Source organism: Aulonocara sp. 'chitande type north' Nkhata Bay, linkage group LG14, assembly GCF_057382095.1.
Source record: "Aulonocara sp. 'chitande type north' Nkhata Bay isolate Kocher_YH1m ecotype deep benthic linkage group LG14, A_spYH_male_GT1.1, whole genome shotgun sequence".
NCBI lineage: Eukaryota > Metazoa > Chordata > Actinopteri > Cichliformes > Cichlidae > Aulonocara > Aulonocara sp. 'chitande type north' Nkhata Bay.
The window spans coordinates 33,168,890-33,192,171 of record NC_141357.1 but is presented as its reverse complement, the minus strand read 5'-3'; the positions used below and the strand labels follow the sequence as shown (position 1 = coordinate 33,192,171).

At 41.1% G+C, this 23,282-nt stretch overlaps 1 protein-coding gene across 1 annotated transcript; it reads left to right on the top strand.

The window, feature by feature from the left end:
- Window positions 1–661: 661 nt before the first annotated feature.
- Window positions 662–23,018, top strand: yap1 (Yes1 associated transcriptional regulator). The gene is made up of 8 exons (XM_086262163.1): window positions 662–1,388; window positions 2,548–2,783; window positions 12,158–12,276; window positions 13,183–13,296; window positions 17,918–18,081; window positions 20,130–20,257; window positions 21,272–21,384; window positions 22,191–23,018. The coding sequence occupies exons 1-8, from the start codon at window positions 1,188–1,190 to the stop codon at window positions 22,424–22,426; spliced, it is 1,311 nt and encodes a 436-aa protein (XP_086118289.1). The 5' UTR covers window positions 662–1,187; the 3' UTR covers window positions 22,427–23,018.
- Window positions 23,019–23,282: the final 264 nt, after the last annotated feature.

The following is a 23,282-nucleotide window of genomic DNA, read 5'->3' as shown; positions in this document are numbered from 1 at the left end:
AAATGTGATCTGCCAGTGTTACTTTAGTCAGATTTTCCGTTTGCAAATGCACTTTATTGTACGTTTTTATGAGCTTTAGTTCAATATGAATTTGATTTTCGTTTTCTTTTTGGTCCTTTATTTTCTTGTTTTTACACTAGAAAAACTTTGGTAACTTAAAAAAAAAACATGTACAAACTTGTACAAGAAAATGTCACTTTATAGCATCAAATTTGAGTTTAATTTGGTTACCCTGTGTTCATCTGTGTGTATATATTTTCAGTGCATCTGCAAGTTAGTTTAATGAAACTTCCCATGTAGTAGTGTTTTTTTCTACAAGGCATCCAGATTTGGGCTAGCAAATGGGCCATAAATGGAGACCATAACTCATAAGGTCTTGCCCAGATTGTCCGGTCGAAGATTACATAAACTGTAAAGGATATTACAATTCCATTTGCTGTCGAAATAAGTAGATGTTAACGTTAAAAAGTTGTGACATGTCTTATCAAAAATGTATCTTTTGGTACATAATCTTTTACTTTTAATTTCACACTATGTTTAATTGGGGAAGGTGCCCGCTAATAAAGGGCTTGGCTTTTCCAGTCTACCTTTAAACGCTCTTGTCCCAATCGGAGCCGTAAGTCCCGCCCTATTGGTGATTACGTCACTGGCGTCATAAAGTTTGATGTCCTCTCCAAAGTTTAGATCCGACTGGGGCTAAACTTTTTTTTTTTTTCTAGAAAGTGAGCTGCGGAGATTTGTACCGCTCACTATGAGCCTTGCTTAAAAGAATATCAACAACAGCTTGGACTTGGCCCGACACTCAGAAAAAGTTGGACTCTTTCACTCAACCGTTTGTGGTGTTTTTTCGTCTTTTGTGGCTGCATCTGCGTTTTTTGGGGGGACGAGAGCATAAATTCCAATGTGGAGTTTATGCGCTTTGTTACGTTAACAAGTATGCCAGCAGGAAAAAACAGGAAAAGGCTGTCTTTCATTGCAGATTTCGACAGCTAACACACTTTGGAAGAATATCAAGTGCTCGACTTGTAAAGTTTAGAATGACTCCGAATAACTTTTACTGAGTGTCGTCGAGATTTTCAGATTTCTCCCGGCGTGGAAAAAAAGTTTGGGATTGGCTCACGTTTATTTTTTAACTTCCGAAGCCTAACTTTTTTGGGACATAAAGTTCGAAGACTGTTTTTGGGACAATGGATCCGAGCCAGCACAACCCTCCTGCCGGACACCAAATCGTCCATGTACGGGGCGACTCTGAGACTGACCTAGAGGCGCTTTTTAACGCTGTGATGAACCCGAAAGTCAATACCGTGCCCCACTCTGTGCCCATGAGGATGAGGAAACTGCCAGACTCCTTCTTCAAACCCCCAGAACCAAAGTCTCATTCCAGACAAGTAAGCCCGCCCTGGTTTTTACTGTGCCCGTACTCAGAAATCACAACTAAAAAGCAGGGCCCATCTTGTCGAGTTTCGGCCTTCAGGAGCTACGTGACTGGCACTTAGTTAATAGTTACTTCATCCTTCTCTGGTGCCATTTTTAGCCTTCAGCGTTATTGTTTTATTGGTCAGTCATCTTTGAACACACTTATTATTTTTTTAAGTCTTTAAGATATAATAACTTTATTCAGGCGGACTTGTATTGACCTGCTTAAATGAGTGTGCATTTCCATTGATGGGTTGTTTTCCCCCCTCAAACTGCATTTAATTTCCATTTAACACATTTCACAGCAAAAAAACAAAACAAAAGAGAAAAAAAACCCAAACATTAAAACAGCAAAGGCCGTGAGGGCTTTATTAAACGGCGGAAACATTCTCTTGCAGTCTTTGGCCGTAAGTAACCAAGAAAACCGATGAATATTGCTTAGCTTAGAATAAATTGTGATTAGATGAGTGACAATGTAAAAATAATAAGGGATGGTTTGGTTAATAATTCATGTATAGCTATTTGCAGACGGATAACCGTCATGTTCGTATCATCTTAAATTTCCAATCCGACTTTTTTATGTAAACAACTTGATTTGCTGACAGGAAATCATATGATGGTTAAATTATCCTATATTCACCCACAGCCCCTCCCCGATCCCTTCTTCCATTTTCAGCTCTTCCAAGTTCCCGGTCGCTCCCCATAACTCTGAGGACTTTTTGTAATTAGTGCGCATGCGTGTTGGTGGCAAGCCCTGGATACCTCCCACACCCGAATAAGTCAAAAACATGCCTTCACATGCACATGAATAGAATTTATATACACTTTAAAGTGATTACAAATTATAAGGAGTGACTCAAATATTAAATGGGTAGAAATTATGTAGACTAGTACACACTGTCAATAAATTAAGACTGTGTTCTGTTTTTCATCCTCAATCCATTATTGCACTTGTATTTGAAACAAACAAAGCCTCATGTTTTTTTTATTCTTTCATAAATGTTTGATTTGTCTTTACATTTGCATATGGCCTTTTTTAATTATTACATGATAATTGATGTTTTTAAGTGAGGGTTTTCACTCAAACTCCCCAAAGAAAACTAACTGTGTTGTCTCTCAACCCCAACACAGGCCAGCACTGATGCTGGGAGTGCCGGAGTCCTCATCCCTCACCATGTCCGTGCACACTCATCCCCTGCTTCCTTGCAGTTAGGAGCTGTTTCTGGTGGCTCACTGTCTGGCATGGGCTCAACAGGGGCCTCTCCTCAACATCTTCGTCAGTCTTCTTATGAGATTCCTGATGACATGCCCCTACCAGATGGGTGGGAGATGGCCAAGACAGCCTCTGGCCAGAGATACTTCCTCAAGTATGTATGCTGCCATGAAGTGCATCATACAGTTTGTAAAAGTCTCTGAATGCTTGCAACCTGAAATGTTTTGAAAAATCGGTGATATTCATCTATCTTAACTTTTTATACTTATTTTATACTTATACTTAAGGGCGATCGTGGCTCAAGAGTTGGCAGTTCGTCTTGTAATCGGAAGGTTGCCGGTTCGAGCCCCGACTCAGACAGTCTCAGTCGTTGTGTCCTTGGGCAAGACATTTCACTCGTTGCCTACTGGTGGTGGTCAGAGGGCCCGGTGGCGCCAGTGTCTCGCCTCTGTCAGTGCGCCCCAGGGCTGCTGTGGCTACAATGTAGCTTGCCATCACCAGTGTGTGAATGGGTGGATGACTGAATGTAGTCTAAAGTGCTTTGGGGTCCATAGGGACTAAATAAAGCGAATACAGGCCATTTACCATTTATTTAACATTATTACATCAGATGTCAGAAAATCCCCAAAATGGAAAATTTTGTCTAATTTTATGAGAACATTTTATATTTGTGCAAGTTCTAAAAAATGTGTTTAAAATCTTTGATTGCAATTTTATACATACATATTGTTGGAATAATCTTACTGATATTTACAATATGTATATCCCTGCTTATAAAGCAGTACAATCACTGGTTCAAACTTTTTTTTTTTTGTTGTGACAATGAAAGTTACCAAAGAATTGGTCTTGTGACAGGTCTCTATAGAGACCTCTGTACTACAAAGCAGGATTTAATCTTATCTGGGTAACTTCTGGATTAGCTCTGAAGTTTAACCCTTAACCCTAACCTGCTCCGGAACAGGTTAGGTTCCTGATTAGAGATCAGCAGGTATGAAATCACCACCTACTGACCAGGCAGTTCTTCAGAAACTGGCATCACCCTGCCTGAACAATCCCTCTGTGGGTAGAGTAGGTGGCTCTAGTTTTTCAGTAGTGTCTAAAGTCTTTGTGTTAGCTGATGAGCATCGGTGATAAATCTTGATTCATTCCCATATTTGTCAGCAACAATTTTACTCTTTGATAAGTGTTAGTCAGTAATATACGATCCTAAAACAGGACACCTATACTGCACTTTCTAACCTCATTTCAAATTTGTACATAGACTAAGCCTATATTTGAATTCTGTTGTTGTATTTAAACTTACTCTTAAATCCTTAAAAGACACAGATTGTAGCTGAGAGAATGAAAACTATAACTATCTTATGCAAATTTGATGGGAATAGTTGATAACAGCTCATCAGATTCTCCAATATCTTAATGGGATATTTTTATCTGTTAACTCAGACAAGTGGCTACACTTTAATAATAGCTTTCTAACTAAAGTGGATACAAATACTTACATCATTTATGTAACCTCTTCATATTTTTCTCATTTTAAAGTTTACTCTTTCTTTGTAAAATCAGCTACTAGTACACTAATCAATGTGATCAGATATTACCAGCACCACCTCTTTCATGTGAACTCACGTGTACCTCGATTGGGAAGTCCTGGGCTAACTTAGTGAGTTAATAACCAGCTTAGTGTGACCACTTACCCGAACGCCAGTGTTAGGGTGAGTAAATCTGGATAACGAAGGATACCCTGGGTATGCTGAACTCGCTTCGTAGTACAGGGCCCAGCTCTCAATACTACATCTCTATTCAGCATACATTATGCTGACAATGATTTTCAAATCTGTTACACAATAGTTGCCACTGTGTCCAGAAAGAGACAATTGCAATAGTTAAATTGTAGGTTATTAAATTTGGTGGGCTCAGCAAACAAGAGAAGTCTTTTGAGCAATGATTGCTGTATCTAGTGCTCCTTTTCTTGGTCTCAGGTTTCAGTAGAGACAATGGAGCACTGTAGCTACCCCAGACAGCAAAGAACAGTTCTGCAAAGCTCCTCTGCTACTCAGTAGATCTTCTTCGCATTAATCATCCATAGTAATGTAGATTTCTTGTTTGCAGGTACTGTAGAGACCTTTAGGCTTGTCACAGGATGTATCGATTACTTCTCGGGTTTTGAGGGCTTTGGTTCTTTAATACTTTTTTGTGCATTTGTTACCCTTTTTATTTCCACTGTCTGTAGCTCTGGGCAAAGATGGGTTGAATTATTCATAAAAGTGGCGTGCTTGTCAACAATTTATGTTAATGTAATCTGCTCATTGTGAAGCCTTCTAAAGTTTATGAACTCTTCAGCAGCTCTTGTTTAAAAAAAGGCTTGACACTCAAAGTCCTCATTCTTTACTCAAAGGCAAAATGTTGTCAGTTCTAGGAAATGTTACTCTCTGACGCAGAGTCTGGACAAACATGATAGCTTCAAACTTACTTGGATCCCAAAAAAAAAAGAGAGCTTTCATTACCACATGTTTTAAGGTTGCACATCTGGAGAACATCTGGCCCATTTTGTGGAGGCCAAAAAAATAATGGACAGGGAATAGAGGAATCAAAACAGTACTCTGAAAGACTCGAGATCTTTATGGTTCTTTAGAGTATTTTATCCTAAAATACTGATAAAGGCAGAATAAAATATAACGTGTATAAAATTGGCAGTATAAAAGCCATAAGTTCACAAGTCAGGTGTGTTAACCGAGAGTCTTTCTGTGTATAAAAACAGTCATTTGATCTCACTGGTCGGTAATTTTTTTTTTTTAAATGCTAAACTATCCAATTATTCATAGATGATATAATATATACCTGTTTATATAGCGTATACCTGAGGGCCTCTTCCTTTCAACTCACATAGAGTTTGATGTTAACGGGATGTGAAACACATTTCTTTGCAGAGACTTAACTGTTTTTCCAACTGGCATGTTATACAACCAGAGTGAGTATAGTACACTGTGTTTGTGTTTGAGTACGGAAAACGCGAGGAGACATCTTCCACACAGATCAAAGAGCAGATATTTGATCTGGAATAAAAGCAGGCTTGCCAGAGCTGCTGGAAAAGACACTCCCCTATTTATAAACAGGGGCTGTCTGACCAAGATGTGTTGCAGAGAGAGTGAAGCAGAGCAAGAGTGTGCGTGTGTGTGTGTGTGTGTGCGCGCTAGCTATGGACTAGTGGGGGTGGGGAGTTGGTCACCAGCTAGGAAAGCAGAGAGTTGGGGGTTCACATTTCACTCTGGTTGCTTGCTGTTGTCCTTAGAGATAAATGAACCCAGGGTTGAAGTATTATTTTTTTAAGATACTATTTGTTTATTACTGTACTGCAGGATTATGCGTAACAATAACTGGCCTCTGAGTCAGTGAGTCTCTAGATTTCGATGCCTCACTCCTTCAGGAGTCATGCTCTGTTTTGGTATGAATGGAGCTGTGACTCTGTGATGGTGCCTCTCTGTGTCAATGAAGTTAAATGGCAGCCATGTGGAGATCACTAGAAGAGGGGGCCAAAAGAAACTGTGCCCTCCCCCTTTGTCCCAGCAGCGAAACAGTGATCTTTATTCAGACGACGGGCCTGTTGAGACTCATGTGAGCCTTCCCGAAATAGACAAATGGCTGACATGAAGTTTAAAGATGGGGGTGAGAGAGTGGTGGCTTTGTTAAGACTTTAACCTTCTTCACACCTGAAGTTCTGATATTTTTTTAAAAATTTAGTTTAATTTTGGTGTAAATACTAACCAGTGATGATAAGTGACAGATTTAGCACTTTTTTTTCTCCTTTAGAGTAGCAAATGGTGTTGAAGCGATATAAATATCATTTGATAAAAGTGATGCACCTTTTAAACCAAATTTTAAAAAATGAGACATTTTGTTATAACTGTTGGTGGTGATCAATAGTCGCAGCCCTAATGGTAATCAGAGTCAAATAGGATGCCGTCTTTTTTTGTTGTTTTGGCTGTTACATAAAAACAAATACTTGGAGAACGTCAACAAAGTCTGTTGACCTTTCGTCTTTTTCACAGCAGTTTGCTGCGGCCTTTGATTTATGACAGCCAGGGCACAGAGGTTGGGTCACCTTGGTTGTTGGTGGGACGGGGGCAGGGATGGTCTCCAGGGGTGGGTCATAAACTAATGAAGGTTTCTAATTTAGACACACCGGTGAACTAGGAGGGGTAATCACTGTTTCCGGGCGCTTATTAAATGCAGCTTTGAAAGAGCTTTCAGTTCGTGGGAAGTCAGCTCAAAGCAGAGTAAAGCTCTGGAGGGGGGGAGGCTATTATCTGCCCTGAGGGGCAGGTAGATCTACGTGTTGATGGACACTTTTGTCTTTTCTCGACTGGGTTTTTTAAATGTTTTGATGAGCTTGGTTTCACATGAAAAGAGCAGACTATGTGTCTCTCTTAAGGTTTAACTCTGCAGTGGCTAAAGATGATTCATGATTAGATATGCAAGGAGATGATTATCCACTGTGAAGAACTTTAATAAATCCTTTCTTTAGTGTTATGTTTTTAAAAAACAAATTATTTTCTCAGACTTACACTGCTGCAGAGTCCCGGGTAAATCGGCTAATAATCAGCTTTTACTATACTCTGTCTGTGATTTCCTGAACATCTGTTGCTCTAAATACAAGTCAGAGATTGCCTGTTTGCACAGGAAAGATGTTTATTTAGGCCTTATGCTCTTGCTGTAGTACATTATAATAACTCTGTTATGCTGATTTTAAACTATAAGATTATATTGATAAATCAATTCCAGCAGATAACATGGTAATATTTACTGCATTTAAAACAAAAATGGCCTAGTCAAGCTTTAGGCTCTCCAACTGTCGCCATGAATTGAGCAAATAAAGCTGCAATTGCAGTGTTATGTTGTCTTTTAAACCATAGTCAGACTTTAACTACTTGACAGTTTTTCATCTAGTCATTAATACTGTAGTGATGTAATAAATTAAATAAAAACAATATCAATTCATTTTTAAATTCACTAACAAGTTTTACCTTTATAGCTTGGCTAACACTGATCTTATAGTAAATGAAATGAATGGTATATATAATTGTTTTGCGATGAGTTTAAAGTGATAAATATGCAAATTGGTTTTCATTCTAAGACGTTGTAAACTAAGACCACTTGGTCAGTCACAAATGGTGCTGGGAAGACTGGGCTGTAAGCTTGTGCAAAGCCCTCATTTGGAGCAACTTTGTGTTTGACAAACTTTTGGTTTATTGACCACACACAGACAAGAACCTTCCTGTTCAACTTTGGCCTGTCAGCTCAGTACACAAACTGGACTGTGAGAAAGTCAGACTAATGTTTACCAAAGGTTTGATGTAACACCTCTGTTTCAGACATCAATGCCTCCACTGTCACTAAGGGCATCTCCACAGAGAAGTAGTCTCTGAGAGGTGGACCTCTCAGGTGGGATTTAGAGATTTCGAAATACTCGGATAACCTTATTTTAATATTGATATATTATTTGACTAAAAGTATGCACCTATTAATAAGTTTGCAATGTTACTTGGTAAATGATTAAGAGAAGTGCTTATGCGGAGTACTTTGTCAGGCAAGTTTTGCTTAAAAAAAAAACCCCACCTATTAATCTTTAATTACGACAATCCCTAAAATTACATTCAATCTTGAAATTACTCTTAAAAAATAAACAGTGGAAAAACCGAGGAACATTCAGTCCTGGTACTTCATGAACTAGTTTCCTCATTAATACAAACCACCCTTCAAAGGGAAACTTAAAGCCACAATAGGGTCACAAAGGTTGCCCCAATAATCTCTCTTGATGATGTCCTGCTGATAGAGAGGCAGCCAGGCATCTCCAGTCAACGAGAGTGGAGGTGGTCACCCTCAACTTAGAGGCCTGATTACATCTGGCCTCCCCCAGTGCACTCTTAAGTCATTGGCTTCAACCAACTTCCAAGCACATACTCCCAGGGTGGAGCTCCTGTGGTCTGACGATCCCATTTTTAACATTTGACAACTCAGCTGTGGGAGTGCTTCATCACTGCTGCACTTCTCATAGCTTCACTCCCCTGTATTACACCAGCGAAATGCAGCACTTGACATCTGGATTTGAAGATGTGCAATTTCAGTGGAATAAACAGTCAGCCTGGACTGAAATCGAGCTTTGATCTGGTGTTTTGAAGGTGGCAGAGGTTATTTGGAGACTTTATGTTTTTTGAGTAGTAAATTCTCTACAAAGCCAGATGCAAACGGCCATAGTTTTCATGAGCATAAACAGGCAGGCTGTGTGTTTGTCATACTAGTTTATAATACTACAGTAATTCACTGCAGCTTTTGAAAAATCAAGTGGGGGAATTCAGACTTTTGCACGTAAGGGATCGTGAACCCTTTATAGCACACTCCGGAAACCTGAATCTCTTAAATCTCAGATTTTTCAGTCAGTCCTTAACGATTAGCACTTTGCATTGTATTTTTACTCCAGTTAGTCCTGAGCAGGAAACTTATAAGTCATCCCATATATCATTTCAGCAAAGTAGAGTTTTGCCTTCATGCCTCAGCAAGACATGGTCAAACATGACAACTTGAGCAAAAGATGGAAAGTAATGGATCGCATTTGAAAGACATTGTTCTTCTTGGCTGCAGTACCTGGTCATTTGCAGAAGAAATGATGTGTTATAGTTTGTCTGTGATGATTCCCAGACAAACATGAGACTTTTTTTTTTTCCCCACCACCTTGTCCCGTCATCTAAACTAGGATTTGGGGTTGGAACACCAAAAGATGTTTGTGTTAACAAAAAAAAATCCCCCTTAAGGGACTTAATTTGGGGGAGGAGGATGTTGTTGTTTATGTAAACCATGTGACAGAAATAGAATCTAGCTGCTAGTTCATTGTTTATGGATTGAAACGTGTCTATACAGGTTACATTTTTTTGTGGCATGTAGACTTATTTTATTCTGTCCATTCATGTGCTTAGTGTGTAATCACACAGCAGCAGTTTGTGTGTAAAGAGTCAAAAGACGCCATTTATTTTAAGCATTCTCTTAATGTTTGGGTCGCAGCTTGAATGAGAGTTTTGAGAGCACAGTTTTACAGCTTACTTAAAAAAAATTGTAAACTTTTTTTGCACTTGTATGGATCAGGACCAACCCCAAAAATATCTTGCCCATCCCCGGGTATGCAGTAGGGGGCAGGGTACAAAGGCTGCCTTGCTGTGCTCGTTGTGGTGTCAGAAACATGTAAAGAAAACACCGAGCAGTTGTGACCGTGGGGTTGCAGATCATCAGCAATTCCTAACAGCAACTGGTGGCCTCCAGCCGTCCCAACAGTTGCCATGACATTGTTTTGTTTTATGTTTCACCTACAGGAAGCCGTGCAGCTGACCATATATGGTTGGTGGCAGGTTCAGTGAATAGATTATCTTTTAGTTTTAAAACCTGGTGATGAATTACTGACTCTTGGTAACTCATTTACCGGTTTTCTCAGTTTCTTTTCAATATTCTTTTCAGCACTATTGAACAGAAAGTCGATTTCATCACAGGCTTTTAGATCATTATTGCCTGTATTTTGAACTAAGGCTTTGTTTACAGTTGTTGTGGTTGATTTGATCAACGGAAGTTGGCAGTTCTAACTAGTCTTTGATAGAAAATTCAATATACCTTTTATCTGTGCATAACTTCAAGAATCTGATTTTAAGGTTTTAAAGTTTTATGTTCCTATCAGTGTTTTCTTTTTTCCCCCACTTTTAGCAGTTTTTTTTTTTTGCCATTGACGTGCAAGGATGTGCAGGCCTCTCATTTACAATAAACCCTCCCTTCCCTTTTACCCTAGTGCCCGTCTCCCTGCCTCCTCCCCTGTTCTCCCCCCACCCCTCCCCCCCCCACCCCCCCCATAACAAATGTCATAGTTTCCAGAGTGGGGAAAAAGGCAGGAAATGGGGCAGGGCGGGCACTCAGACTGTAACAGAACCACAGCAACTCACACAGCCAATGGAATTCAGGGGATTTGCTTCTGTAGATTTTTTTTTTTTTTAACTTTCACTTGTTTTTTTTCTTTTCTCCAGTTATATGCCCCTCCTCTCCCTGACCTTTCTTTCTCAAGGCCCCCCCAGTCTGAGCAGTTCCAACTATTTTGCTTGGTTTGCGGTGCTTGTGTGGGTGTGTGTGTGTATATGTGTGTGCGTGTGAGGGCTGGGGGAGGGTTCGGTAGGGGATTTGGCAGCTCCTTTGATCAATAAAGCATAAACAAGAGGGGGCTTCAAAATGGGCTGCATTGTATCGGGGGAGGAGTGCTGAGTCAGGTCCTCTCGCTCTCTGGCCTGGGATCGAGAGCAGACAGGCAGGCTGGGATTATCGCAGAGGCCAAGAGAAACTCTCTGAATCTCTCATTTCACCCAGCTGTTCCAAAATCTGTGCTAATGGCGTTTAGGGATCAAATTAACAGTGAGTTGTAAAGAAACGCAGTGGGTGGAAGGACACCATTAGAACCTGGGGTATAATGGATAGCTGTGGGTAACATTTAGGTGCATGACAAACAAACTATTTTTGCCATGTGTGTTGAAATAACTCAGTCAAGTTACATTATAAATGCAAGATTTGTGGTGATGTATGAAACAAAAACACTTGAATTTCATGCCTTTTGTATGAGATTAGTTTTTGTTTCTTTTTCAAAAAAATGGGATAGTTAAAAAAAAAAAAAGAGAGAAAACAAGTGAATAGTGGGGTTTTAGGTCGTAGCTCAGTCTGTGCCTTTGTCAAGCAGGTGAAAGCTTTGTAAATGTGGCGCCAGATTGTTAAAGCCCCTGACACTCTGTAGTGTCCGAGCCGCTTCCAGGAAAAAAGGACCCCCTGCATTGAGCCCTGGGACTGACCCTCCCTCAATAGAGAGGGTCCTGCTCGGGAGAGGAGGGCTTCCTGTATTAGCTTTCCATCTTAATCAAGCAACAAGTACCAACAAAGCACTAATTATCAATGCCTTCACAGAATGAAACACAATGCCTCCTCCCCCAAGCCTCAGTCCTGTTCCAGCAAAGATGAGCCAGAAAATAGATGGAGCAACATTGTTTGATGTTACAATGGGTGTTTTAAAACCAATCATAGGCCGCTACACATTTTCAAGAAGCTTTCAGCCTGACTTGACTTATTTTCATTTTTTGCAGTGTGCTGCTTTTGTTTTGTCTTATTTCAAATATAATTTAATGTTTTTTTTTTCTTTTTTCCATTGTTATTCAATACACATAGATTCAAATCATGAATGAATGAGTAGTGTAAATCTAGACTGAATCCAGGCTGGAACACACACAGTCAACATTGAGTTTCGCTTCCAGTAACAGTCATCATTTACAGAACGGGGGGGAGGGGGGGGGGGGGGGGTAGATTCAGTGTTTTTGTCCATGAGGTTGATGAAATGGGTCTGAGTCAACATTTATGTGTTGTATTGACATAGCCCTAGTTTGACCTTACTGCTTATTAGTTGTAGGAAATCATAGATGGTCATTTCTGTGACTTATTTTTATTGGCTGTCCTATCTCCTTACAGCCACATTGATCAGACCACCACTTGGCAGGATCCGCGCAAGGCCTTGCTCCAGATGAACCAGCCTGCCCCTCCCAGTTCTGTGCCAGTCCAGCCGCAACCTATCATGAACCCAGCCAGTGGTGTGTATCTGTTGATTTTGTCAAATTTAGTTTTTATATCAGCGGCAGTGCATGAAATGCATTGTGTAATTTTCAGCAGTGAATGGCAATTATTTCAGTTCTTCCTTTGCACAACGTTCATAGTGTATTTTTTTCAACATGCATTTTTTGTGTGTTCACATATGTAAAGCAAAACAATAAAAAAAAAAAGAAGAAAAAAATTATACCGAACAAGTCAGGTACAGTCTGGTTCTTACCTGTTACTACTTGGTGTACCTCAGGTCTGTCCATACAGTTGGAATTTGCCCTAGGTGAGGGAAGACTGAGGCAGAACGTTACGCGTCCTGTTTGACATGTTTGGGAACTCTGACTCAATAGCTACTTTTGCACATGCACACACTGTGTGATGTCCTTTAAAGCCATGTGAGAATATAGCAGGGAATCGGTCCACTGAAATCACAGCAAGCGAGTCCTTCCTCTCGCATGCTGTACCTGGCCGCCACCCCTCATCTAAACAAACAGCGTTTCCAGTATTAGAATGCATCTGAAGTGAACCATCTCCAATATGGAGCTACATGTCAGAAAGGCCAGTTTTGGACAAAGGCAGATCAGAAACTGGGTAAAGATTAAAGATTACCGATCTGGTAACCCATTGTTAGTCATCTGTCAACTGTTGACAGACAGGATTGTTTGATTTCAGTGGCTGATGGCAATGATTAATTCAGAGATGAAAGATTACGACCATCTCTAATTCTTCTGTCTATTTATTCCTTTTGCTTTCTATATGGGAAGTTTTTGCTTTGTTTTGGTCTCTTTGTCAGCTGACTGTAAGAAGTTTAAAAAATTCTGCCAGTCAATTAAAGCATAGATTGAACCTGTAGGATCTCTTAGACTTTGTTTTTGTTTTTTTTTGCATCGTCCCTTTAGGATCCCTCCCTGACGGCTGGGAACAGGCTATTACAGCAGAGGGAGAAATTTACTACATCAATCACAAGAACAAGACCACATCCTGGCTGGACCCACGACTTGAGCCACGTTATGGTGAGTTTGCCTTGGACTGAGATTGTTAGTGTTAAAGTGTGTTGTATTGATTAAATATAGGAAAGTCATTGTTAGACACCTGAAAATATAATTAAATGTTCACACTTGAGGGAGGTGTTCCTTCTCCACTTTTGGTTCAAAGTTAATGTAACCACACCAGAGTGCTTTGGGCTATCTAGACATAGCATTGGTGGTTGAAGGCAGATTTTGTTAAAACCCCCACCCTCAAAATTCACACCTACACTTTTGTCAGCCGTTTTAGTTATGGCACAACAGCTGAGTTTGCCATTAATCCCTCGGGCCAAACTAAAGTTAGCTCCGAGTGTGTGGTGGTCAGGGTTGGTGAATTAGTGACAGAGCCAGGTACATGTGTTCGGACTACTCTGTGGCCATGGGAATAAGCTAATCCTCCCGTGTGCCAGAAAGACTTCCTGAGATGAGGGCTTATGTCACTCTGACTCATTTATTCTTCAGGTGACATGCTTTTCATCACTGAAGTGTTCCCCAGGGAACTTTACCCTGGTTCACAAAGGCAACATGTGTGAATCAGCGTGCGGCCCGCTTAAATTTAGTGTTAGTTTTTTACCGAGCATGGCCACTTAAAGGGCAATTTTTATGTAAGCAATTGTGTGTCCCTGTTCTGAAAGCAGACAGGAAAGTTCAAAACAGAGTTGTAAGGGGAGTGGGGCAGCTGGGGAGAGATGGAGGCTTTAATCGGCAAAGCTCTTTGAAGGTTTATAAGTCTTGAACACACAAGGCTGCTGGGCCCCTGAAAGCGAGAGAGGGGGAGAAAGAGTGAAAGAGACAGGCTCTTAACTCATTATGTGCCATAAACATGATTTTGTTCCTCATGGTATAACATTTTTTTTTTAATAATAATTGTTAAAACGTCACATTTATACTGCTTGTATTTCTCATTTGCGGCAGTTTGTACCTTCTTAGGTTTACAAAAAATTGTAAAACTTATGAATTTTAAACTGTTTTTTTAATTCCAGTAGTTTTGTTTGTTATCATTTTTTTGTATGCATTTGCACTTTTGTACTATTTAAGTAAGCTCCTGTGCGTCAGAAACCCCTATACTGCTGCTATGTAGGTCTTCAATCATAAGCCAACTGCTTTGATAATGGAGGCTAATTTGAGCTTTGAGAAGAAAAGCAGCAGAGTGCCTTTAACTGAGGGTTGTTGCCGGCTGCCTTCCCACTGTGTGAGGCCCAGTGCAGGCACAGCCCCATTCTGCTGTAGCTCCAGACAGACTTGAATCTTTGCCAGGCCTCTTTATTCTGTGTTCCAACTCTTAATCTGTTCCAGACCTTTTCAGTCAAAGAACTCTAAAGAGGGGAGGGCATGGGAGTGGTGGAGGGGGGCAAGGCGAAAGGGGAGGAAAGAAAAACTGAGGAATAGAGAGAAAATGACGATGGGATAAACATGCATCCTGTTTAAGATCCAAAAAGGTGGTGAGCAAGCTGCGAGTCCACGGTGACGTGGGAGTTCAAAAGGGGACTGGCTAATGTGGATGTCATATCCTATATGTGTTGCTGTGGGCACATACAGGAAATGACAGCAGAAAGACCAAAAAATTCCCCTGGGACTTCAATGTTTTCATCTGAAGACTTGGCGTAATACTGTTTGAGTACTGTCAGAGTACTAAACCAGAAAAGCTGGAACCTTGTTGAAAATGTCGCTGTCATAGGGTAGTTTGGCATTTGTGATACAAACAGAATTAAGAAATGTCATGTGGAAAAAGTCAGGAGCAGCTTCTTAACTCTCAAACAGCATCCCGTGGATGGATAGTTTATGTTTGAGTTTTGCCAAACTTTGCCAAAATATTCTATGCTTTTTTTTTTGCTTTTTTTTTTATTGGTGACCATTAAATGGAATTGAGTGTACGCATTAATAGATTTCTATTAGAAGTGTCAGATACAGCTGTATTATAACCTGTTAGCCTACACTCTTGATTTTCGCCTGACTTATTTTTTTCATGCCTCTCAGAGCCAAGTCGGCACAGGCTGGTTTTAGCTTACTGAGTACAAGATGATAAAACTTTGTTTGCATCACATCCAGTCTGTTTTGCCGCTTTACTTATCTTGATGCTAGAAATACAACACCTTCCCAAGATGCCTTTTTTTTTTTTTTTTTTTTGTTAAACTTGTTAAATCGAAAGCAGGTAAATATTTACTAAGTCTTAAAAGGTGCTGAGGCCTGGTCATATAGAGAGCTTCCCACAGCTGGCACACCCTCAACTTTACCTGCCCCAGGTGATCTTGTGGTGTAATATGCCTGCCAGTGTGATTGACTGATAAGGGGTTGTGTCGCTGGCTCGTTGTCTTGCAGGAGTGCGTGAAGAAGACAAAAGGCAGACAGCATTAACTTCTCTCTTATCTGACTGGCTCACCGGCAATCACTACCTCTATGTGCTGCTTACTCAAACCACCTCTCCAAAAGTACACACACACTCTCACACACAGTCTTCTTTGCCTTGAGTGGCCTCCTTTTAAAATATCAGTCTGGCCCTGAAATGAACCTATCCTTGGCAACTATCTCGCCCACAGATGTAATTCCCTTCTTTGATATCTGCATTGCTTGTGCATAGTTCATCCAGTAACATTGGTTATTGTTGCTATTTGGTCTGCAAAAAGAGTCCTTGACTTGGTTTTGCAGCAGGAACTTTGCTCCCCTGAAGGAAACCGTTGACTTTGACTAATCACATAGTTTTGTTGAGCATAATTTACTTGGCAGAGAACTAACAAGGTTAGCAAATCTTCTGATTTTTGTAGTTTTTTGTAAAATTAGGCGAAACTACGCGATCGTTCTGCAGAATTTTTTCACCTTGTTCTGCAAATTGGCTGGAGGAGGAGGTGATTGGAAGCTGACTTCCCTTTGGCACTGTTCGTATGAATAAAAGGTTACTGTCATAAATAGAAACTGGGGTCAAAATAAAGACCCAGGTTTTGACATTAAAACTTCTCCTTTATCTTTTGGCTTTGTGTATCAGTGGATCTCTCCATATGTGTCCCATCGCTTTTACGCAACTCGTCTTCAAAGCTAAGGCCTTAACAGATCTGCAGCTGCTGACATGGCCCATGCGTAGAGACTCCATCATGAGAACAGTTAATGGTGCCCCGATGGCGGAGCGCTCCAGCCACAAAAGGCTTCAGTATCTGCCAAAGATAAGAAGTAGGGAGAAGTAACAGTCTCCCACGGATTCTCTTGACGTGTGTGTGGGGGAAGCTGCCTACATGAGTCTGTGTGTGTGCGCGCGCTTGGGGTGGGGCTGCTGGGGAGACATTGCGGTCAGAGAGGGGAGGGGACGGTGGAAGGCAAGGCAAGGTGGGGCCTCCAAAGCTTCCCAGGGAGAGCCCTCAGCTATGGTTCATTCAGCCCCTGCAATAGTGTAAACAGACAGTGATTGAATGGTGATGAGAAAGGTGCCGGGGCGGGCAGGACAGAACAGAGAGGGCCAGACCCGCATGAAAGTTGCGCCCCCGCCCCATTAAAGCTTTGTTGTGATTGGCGCTTCAAGCACATAAGCAAACAGCACACCTCGTTGGCTCCTTTATTGTTGGTGCAACACATTCACGTTTACTCCACTGCAAATGTGTGACCTACTTTGCATGCATAGATTGCAGCATCGCATTGTGCTTTACACTTATGTTTATTAGACCCACCCCCACTACACTGAAGAATAACAAAGATTTCATTGGGGAACAGCTGTGTTTTCAGTACAAACACATTTGTTCTGATATTGTAAACATGTAGTCGGCTTACAAATGCTTAATGCAGTAACATTTGTTGTGTAAAAGAGCCTTTAACGTAAATTTAGAAGTGGTACTGTGTTTGCATTACCTTAGGTAGGCCTGCACTATATTAATGGGCACAGAGCAATCATATTGCGTTAAATCAGCTTAAGTGGACACATCAAGCCAGGGTAAGAAGGCAGTCAGTCTCGAGGGATAAGCGGCGATTTGTTTAGAAGGAAACAAAACGCACAATGAAAGGATAAGTCATGACTGATGCAATGTACAAAACTAACAAAGCTCGTCTTAGTCAGCGAGTGGGAGGAGATCAGGTCTTACAGGAATAGTGATTGTTTTAGATACTAGGTGGACAACTTGTGCTGGGACTTCCCTTGTCCTACACAACCTGCTGCACTGGATCCTCTTTTGCAATTTCACTATGTGGACAAATGCACAAGTTGTTGGTCTTGTTATGTAGTATTTAAATGCAGCGATCCATTAAAGAGGTGAGGTAGCAGGAAGTTTCTGAAGAGAGATGGGAAGATACTAGTCTATCTAGTCTGCTAACTAGAAATCATGTATGTTAGTTTTATTGCCAGCTTCTGAGAGCTGACATTGTTAAATTTGCATATATCTCAATATAGTAAAGTCCAAAGGATAAAGGTGTCTCATAAGCACAGCACTTAAGTTTTGCTGTCAGGTCTGAATATTCCCCCGCTTTGCCTAAACAATATTTTGAAAGTATAATGATTGTCCTCAGTATTTCCTTTACAACAAAGCAGTTAGCAACCATTTTTTGCAAAGTTTATCCTTGTCGTTACAGCATTTGGGGTCTTTGTATTATGTGCATTTGACTGATATGTAAACAACTTTTATTTTATTTGTAGCTCTGAACCAGCAGAGAATTTCCCAGAGTGCTCCAGTGAAACAGGCCGGGCAGCTGCCTCCCAGCATCAGTGGAGTTATGGGAAGCAACAACCAGATGAGACTTCAGATGGAGAAGGAAAGACTGAGACAGAAGCAACAGGAGCTGCTTCGGCAGAGACCACAGGTCAGGAATCGGAGTTAAAGCAGCTCAAAATATTTTTAAGGCCTTTTGGAAGTGCCAGGGCCTCATGGAAGAACAAATACTTTTCAGTATGTTTCCACCACGATACTGAACCTCAAACTGTTCATTTGCTGAATGAGTGCAGCAGCAAAATGTTTACACTTTAAAATGTACAGCTTTAAAATCTTGGCAGGGATAGTGGTGGATCCTAAGCCTCTTTGATCAGTCTTTATTGTTACACCACACTGCAGTGAAGTCTTGTGAGTCATCGTCCTTAATAATTATCACTTCCTAAGGTTGATGTGTCACAGTGGTGCCACCCACGCAGGGTGGAGCGGTAGTTTACTCAAGGCTGTGTCATAGTACCAGATTTGGAGCTTTATGATTATGAATGAGAGTGCTGGTGACTTTGTTTACCATGCCTCAGGTTCAGATGGGTTGTTTAAAGTTCACTGTAGGACGTGACCCGTGTGTATGCAGGCACTGGGTTATAAAGGGAAAATTATTGGAACTGTCCTTTTTAAGAGAATATGCTCTGCATGCTTATGTAGCCTGGTTACTGTTGGCTTTTAAAGAAGGAGATTATGAGAGTATGATGAGCACAAACACTTTCTTTCAGATACTTTGGACTATTAGCTATTTTAAAAGCCTTAAAATCAGAATTATGAGTTTATTTACAATTTTTGTTTTTGTTACGTGCATGACAAGTGCCCGCGAGCAAAAGTGGGACCAGACTATTTCAGTGAAGCTGCCTGATTTCACTTAGTGTCTTGTGTAGACAAACACAATTAAAATGATGGATAGAAATTCATCAGTTATGTAAAGAAACATGAGCAACTGAATTATCCAAGGCTCAGACATCCACGGCCACCAGTTAAAATGGAAAATAAAATGTGGAAAGGCACTGCAGACCAGGCAAAGATATAAAGAGGGGTTCTGTCTAGCCGCTAGATTCCAATAAACCCGAAACCCCTGTAACTCTGCTTTGTTTGGATTATGGTGGCTATCATTTATTTACAAATCTTGTAGTGCGTGTCAGGAGTACATTGCATAACGTTAGGCGTGTATGGGGAGTTCAATTTTGGAGCAAAACTTGACACAAATGGAAATGTATGCACTTATGCAATTATGTAATGAAGAATAGGTGAGTGGCTAACTTAAAACCCTTTGTAAGGTAATTAATACTACAGGAAATAAAATGAATTATTGATGTTGCATTGACTATGACTAGCTTATAGTTAGTCCTTCACTTATGCATGGCAACATAAATGTGAAAAACCGTAGAATTGCCGCAACACAATGGAGATTGCTGCAACTTCAAATGCAGATGAGCCATCAGACATGCCTTGCCGGGCGTGTGCTGCTCAGACAGCCGGTTTAGCTAGCTTTATTTTTACGTGGTTTTGATAGTGTCAGCAGGTCATTTATCACACAACTGCAACTTTTGGTTCAGCTGAAACTGTTCCAAACTTCACTGCAACAGCTGTGTGTTTGAAGAGGTAAATTTACTTTATGCACTTATCGAAAGCGTAGGCTGCCTCACTTTTGTTTCAAGGAATGCACAGATGGCAGATATCAGCAACCTATACTGCACTACATGCCAAGGTTGAAACGTAATCTTATTACTGACTACTTATACTTGATTTATTTTACTTGCTGATACCAAATACTAAGTAGAAAAAAAAAGTATAATTAGTGCATTTCCAATAGTGTCTTTGTAGAATTTTAATGAGAGCTGAAAATGGTGACTATGGTCAGCTCTGTTCACATCCCCTTAGAAGGAAGGGGGTGAAAAAGAAAAGCATGACTTCATATCCTCAACCTTATCTGATTCCTCATGTGTAGAAAACAATTGTCTACAACTGTGGCCGGCCCCTCATGTAATATGACACCGTGCAAGGAGAGAAATGGAGACCAACATGTCTGACAGCAGACCAGTGAGGCTGTAAAAAAACGCCTCCATGAAGCTCTAGCTGTGTATAATTAGCTTTGGATGTTAGGGGTGGTGTTGACAGTGTTGCTCATGAGTTTTTGTGTCTTATTATCCGCAGGAGCTGGCTCTAAGGAACCAGCTGCCTACCAGTATGGATCAAGATGGCAGCACAAACCCTGTGTCCTCCCCTATGGCTCAAGATGCCCGGACCATGACGGCCAACAGCTCTGATCCATTCCTCAACAGGTTCGGTTTACACATAAGCCAGGCGTGTTCGGTGTGGAACAAAATAAGGAGACAATCAACCGCTACAGTCTGATTGGCACCAGCTGACTTTTGGTTCAGCCCATCAGACTTTATCCTGTTTTAGGGATCTGTGTGCAAAACTTTTTGAGCTGTGGTAGTAAAAACAGAAGGCCAAACTCTGGGCCTTAACCCTCTTCACATGGTAATGACTCATTCAGAGCAGCAGATCTGTGCCTGGAGTTCAGTGATGACCTCTGGTGTACAACTGCTGCAGTAAAGTCAGTCAGAGCTTAAATGGCGACGCAAGTTATGAAATAATACAAGACCACTCTTTTATTTTAAGAGTGAGACAGCCCCCCCACAACCTCCAAAAAAAATAAATAAAGTGAAAATCTGCTGGTCTGAGGCTGTACAGATTTGAACAACAAAGGTACAGGAAGCTTTTTATTGTGTGAATGCTGCCCCACGGTATGCTGGGAAATAATTTCTAGTAGTTCAAGCTCTAGTTCTTCTGTGTGCACACAAAGTGAGGAAAAGAGCTGAATAGCAAGCAGGCCATGAGAACATGTGGTCCAGTCAGTAGACAGGCCAACCTAATCTCCCCTCCTCCCCCTGTTCCCTGCACTCCTCTGCGCTCACAATGGCCTCATTCATCGTGCCTCTGCCATACTCTGCCTACATATTTTTCTGCTAATTAGTATAGGCTTGTCAAATGTCCTCTCTCTCATTTTGTCTCAGTTGCCCCTTTCATTGCTGCTCTTTGCCTATGTACTGCAATATAGTGTAGATTAAAAAGGGGGAAAAAAAGTGAAGCTCACTTTCAATGGTGTCACTGCAGATTAGTCATCACGTAGCGTTTCTAGAGGGTTGAACCATTTAAATGTGCATGTATGTAAAGGGAGTTAAGGCCGCTGATTTCAACAGTTCACTTTTAAAGTAAACTATAGGCCATTAGAGTTCATTGGTAACAGAGCAGCATTTCTAACCAACATTTCATCATTTCTGCATTTCCAGCGGGACCTACCACTCCAGGGATGAGAGCACAGACAGCGGCTTGAGTATGAGCAGCTACAGTGTCCCTCGCACTCCAGATGACTTCCTGAACAGTGTGGATGAGATGGATACAGGTGAGCCACAGAGACTAATATTTTTGACCCAAGTGGAATAAAAGTGCTCAGTCAAAATAAACAGGCTGGAACCATCTCCTGCCGAGGGGTGCTTAAACATTTTCATTAACCAGTCAGATAAAGGTTTTTCAATATGAACAATTTAGCCGGATTCCTTTCTTGCCGTTTGCTTCCTGCAAATTTAGACTTGAGTCTTTTAAAAAATTGCAGCTTTTAATCTGAAAGGCTACATTTTGAATATAAGAACAAAAAAGATGTTTATTGTCCTGAAAACAGAATGTAGCCCTATTAGGGAAACGGATCATACAAAGGCCTAAGAGATGAGGAGGTGGACATAATGACATTTGTATCTGTTTCACACGTCATACTGTTCTGATTAAATGCGTCGATGCATGTGCACATCAAAACATATGAAATGCTTGCATCTGACTTGAATTCTTGACTCTTGATTCATTTCTGTCTGAATGGGATGGACCGCACTTCTTCTGTCGGTTTGGCTTAATGATTTGCTCACGGCTGCTGATTATTATTGTACATATTTCTGCATTCCCTTCATAACCGAATTCAGTAATGCAAGTCATTACTGAAATGATTTAAAGTGAACTATTTTAATACATTATCATAAGATATGCCAATTCATTTTGGTTAACTTACATCTAATCATACCTTCTTTTTAAACTAGCTGAAGTTGAGGTTAAAAGTTACTGGTACTGAACTGCTGTAGCCTTGAGAAACTTTTTCACACCTGTTCTGGAGCAAGTAACATCAAACAGTATCAACATTTTTTTTTCTTCCCTCTTCATCAGGGGACCCACTTGCACCCTCCATGGCAACACAGCCCAGTCGTTTCCCTGACTACCTGGATACCATTCCTGGAACAGACGTAGATCTGGGCACCCTGGAGGGGGAGAGCATGGCGGTGGAAGGTGAGGAGCTGATGCCCAGCCTGCAGGAGGCGCTGAGCTCAGACATCCTCAATGACATGGAGTCTGTGCTGGCAGCTACCAAGCTCGACAAGGAGAGTTTCCTCACATGGTTATAGAAAAGCCGAGCTGGCCACTCCTTCCTCGCTCCTCTACCTACACTCTGAACTTCTGCCTGCTCTAATCTGTGAAGGAATCATAGATGATTTTATCAGACATTTCAGCAAGCCTCTCGGGACTTCTGTGTCTGTGTCAGCATGTAAGGCCAACCTCTTTTTTTTTTTTTCCTGGCAGTATTGTTCTGTTCTCTTCACTGGTTGTGTTATCTCTGTATTTTGTCTGTGTCTTCAAGGCTGGCCTATGAACAGACAATTATGCAAGGGTCCCCAAATCTTTCACAGGCCTGTCAGTGAATCTAGGGCATATTTACCCACTGGGCAGGTGCTTCCACTCTTCTGCCCTGATCAGTTATCCCCTGGAGTCTCTGGAGCCTCTTTCTTGCAAAATAGCGTGACGCATCACTACTTAACTGTATTTGGGACTTTTGCATCTAGCTAGTAGCTTTATATTTGGCCTCATGTTTTTATTCTTTTTGTTGTTGTTGTTTTGTTTTTTTCAACAAGCCTGAAAAACCAAAAATGATGTATTTGGAGCATAAAGAACAATACTGATTTGGAGTAAAGGTAACGTGAGGCCCATGTTGCTTGGGGTGGGGGTGGGAGGGGTTCGAACCTGCGGATTGACTGCACCGCTGCTTGGCTGTGCCAGCAAGTCTAAGTTAAACCTTTGATAGATCAAGTGCCTTCAGTTGTATTTTTTTTTTTTTTTTTATTTTGAGATGCGAGCGACACGAATAAATACCCACATTTCTATAATTCAGCGACAAGCACACTGCTGTTCCCGTAAACGGCAGGCATACTTCCCTCTAATGTTCAATGATCAAAATTGTATGTTTGGGGTTCCCAGCCTGATTCA

What these genes read in the sequence shown, in the direction of transcription:
- yap1 (XM_086262163.1), top strand. Translation starts at nt 1,188, where the DNA reads ATGGATCCGAGCCAGCACAACCCTCCTGCCGGACACCAAATCGTCCAT. An exon ending in CAAAGTCTCATTCCAGACAA is followed by an intron (nt 1,389 to 2,547) that starts GTAAGCCCGCCC and finishes ACCCCAACACAG; the next exon opens with GCCAGCACTGATGCTGGGAG. An exon ending in TGCTTCGGCAGAGACCACAG is followed by an intron (nt 18,082 to 20,129) that starts GTCAGGAATCGG and finishes TATTATCCGCAG; the next exon opens with GAGCTGGCTCTAAGGAACCA.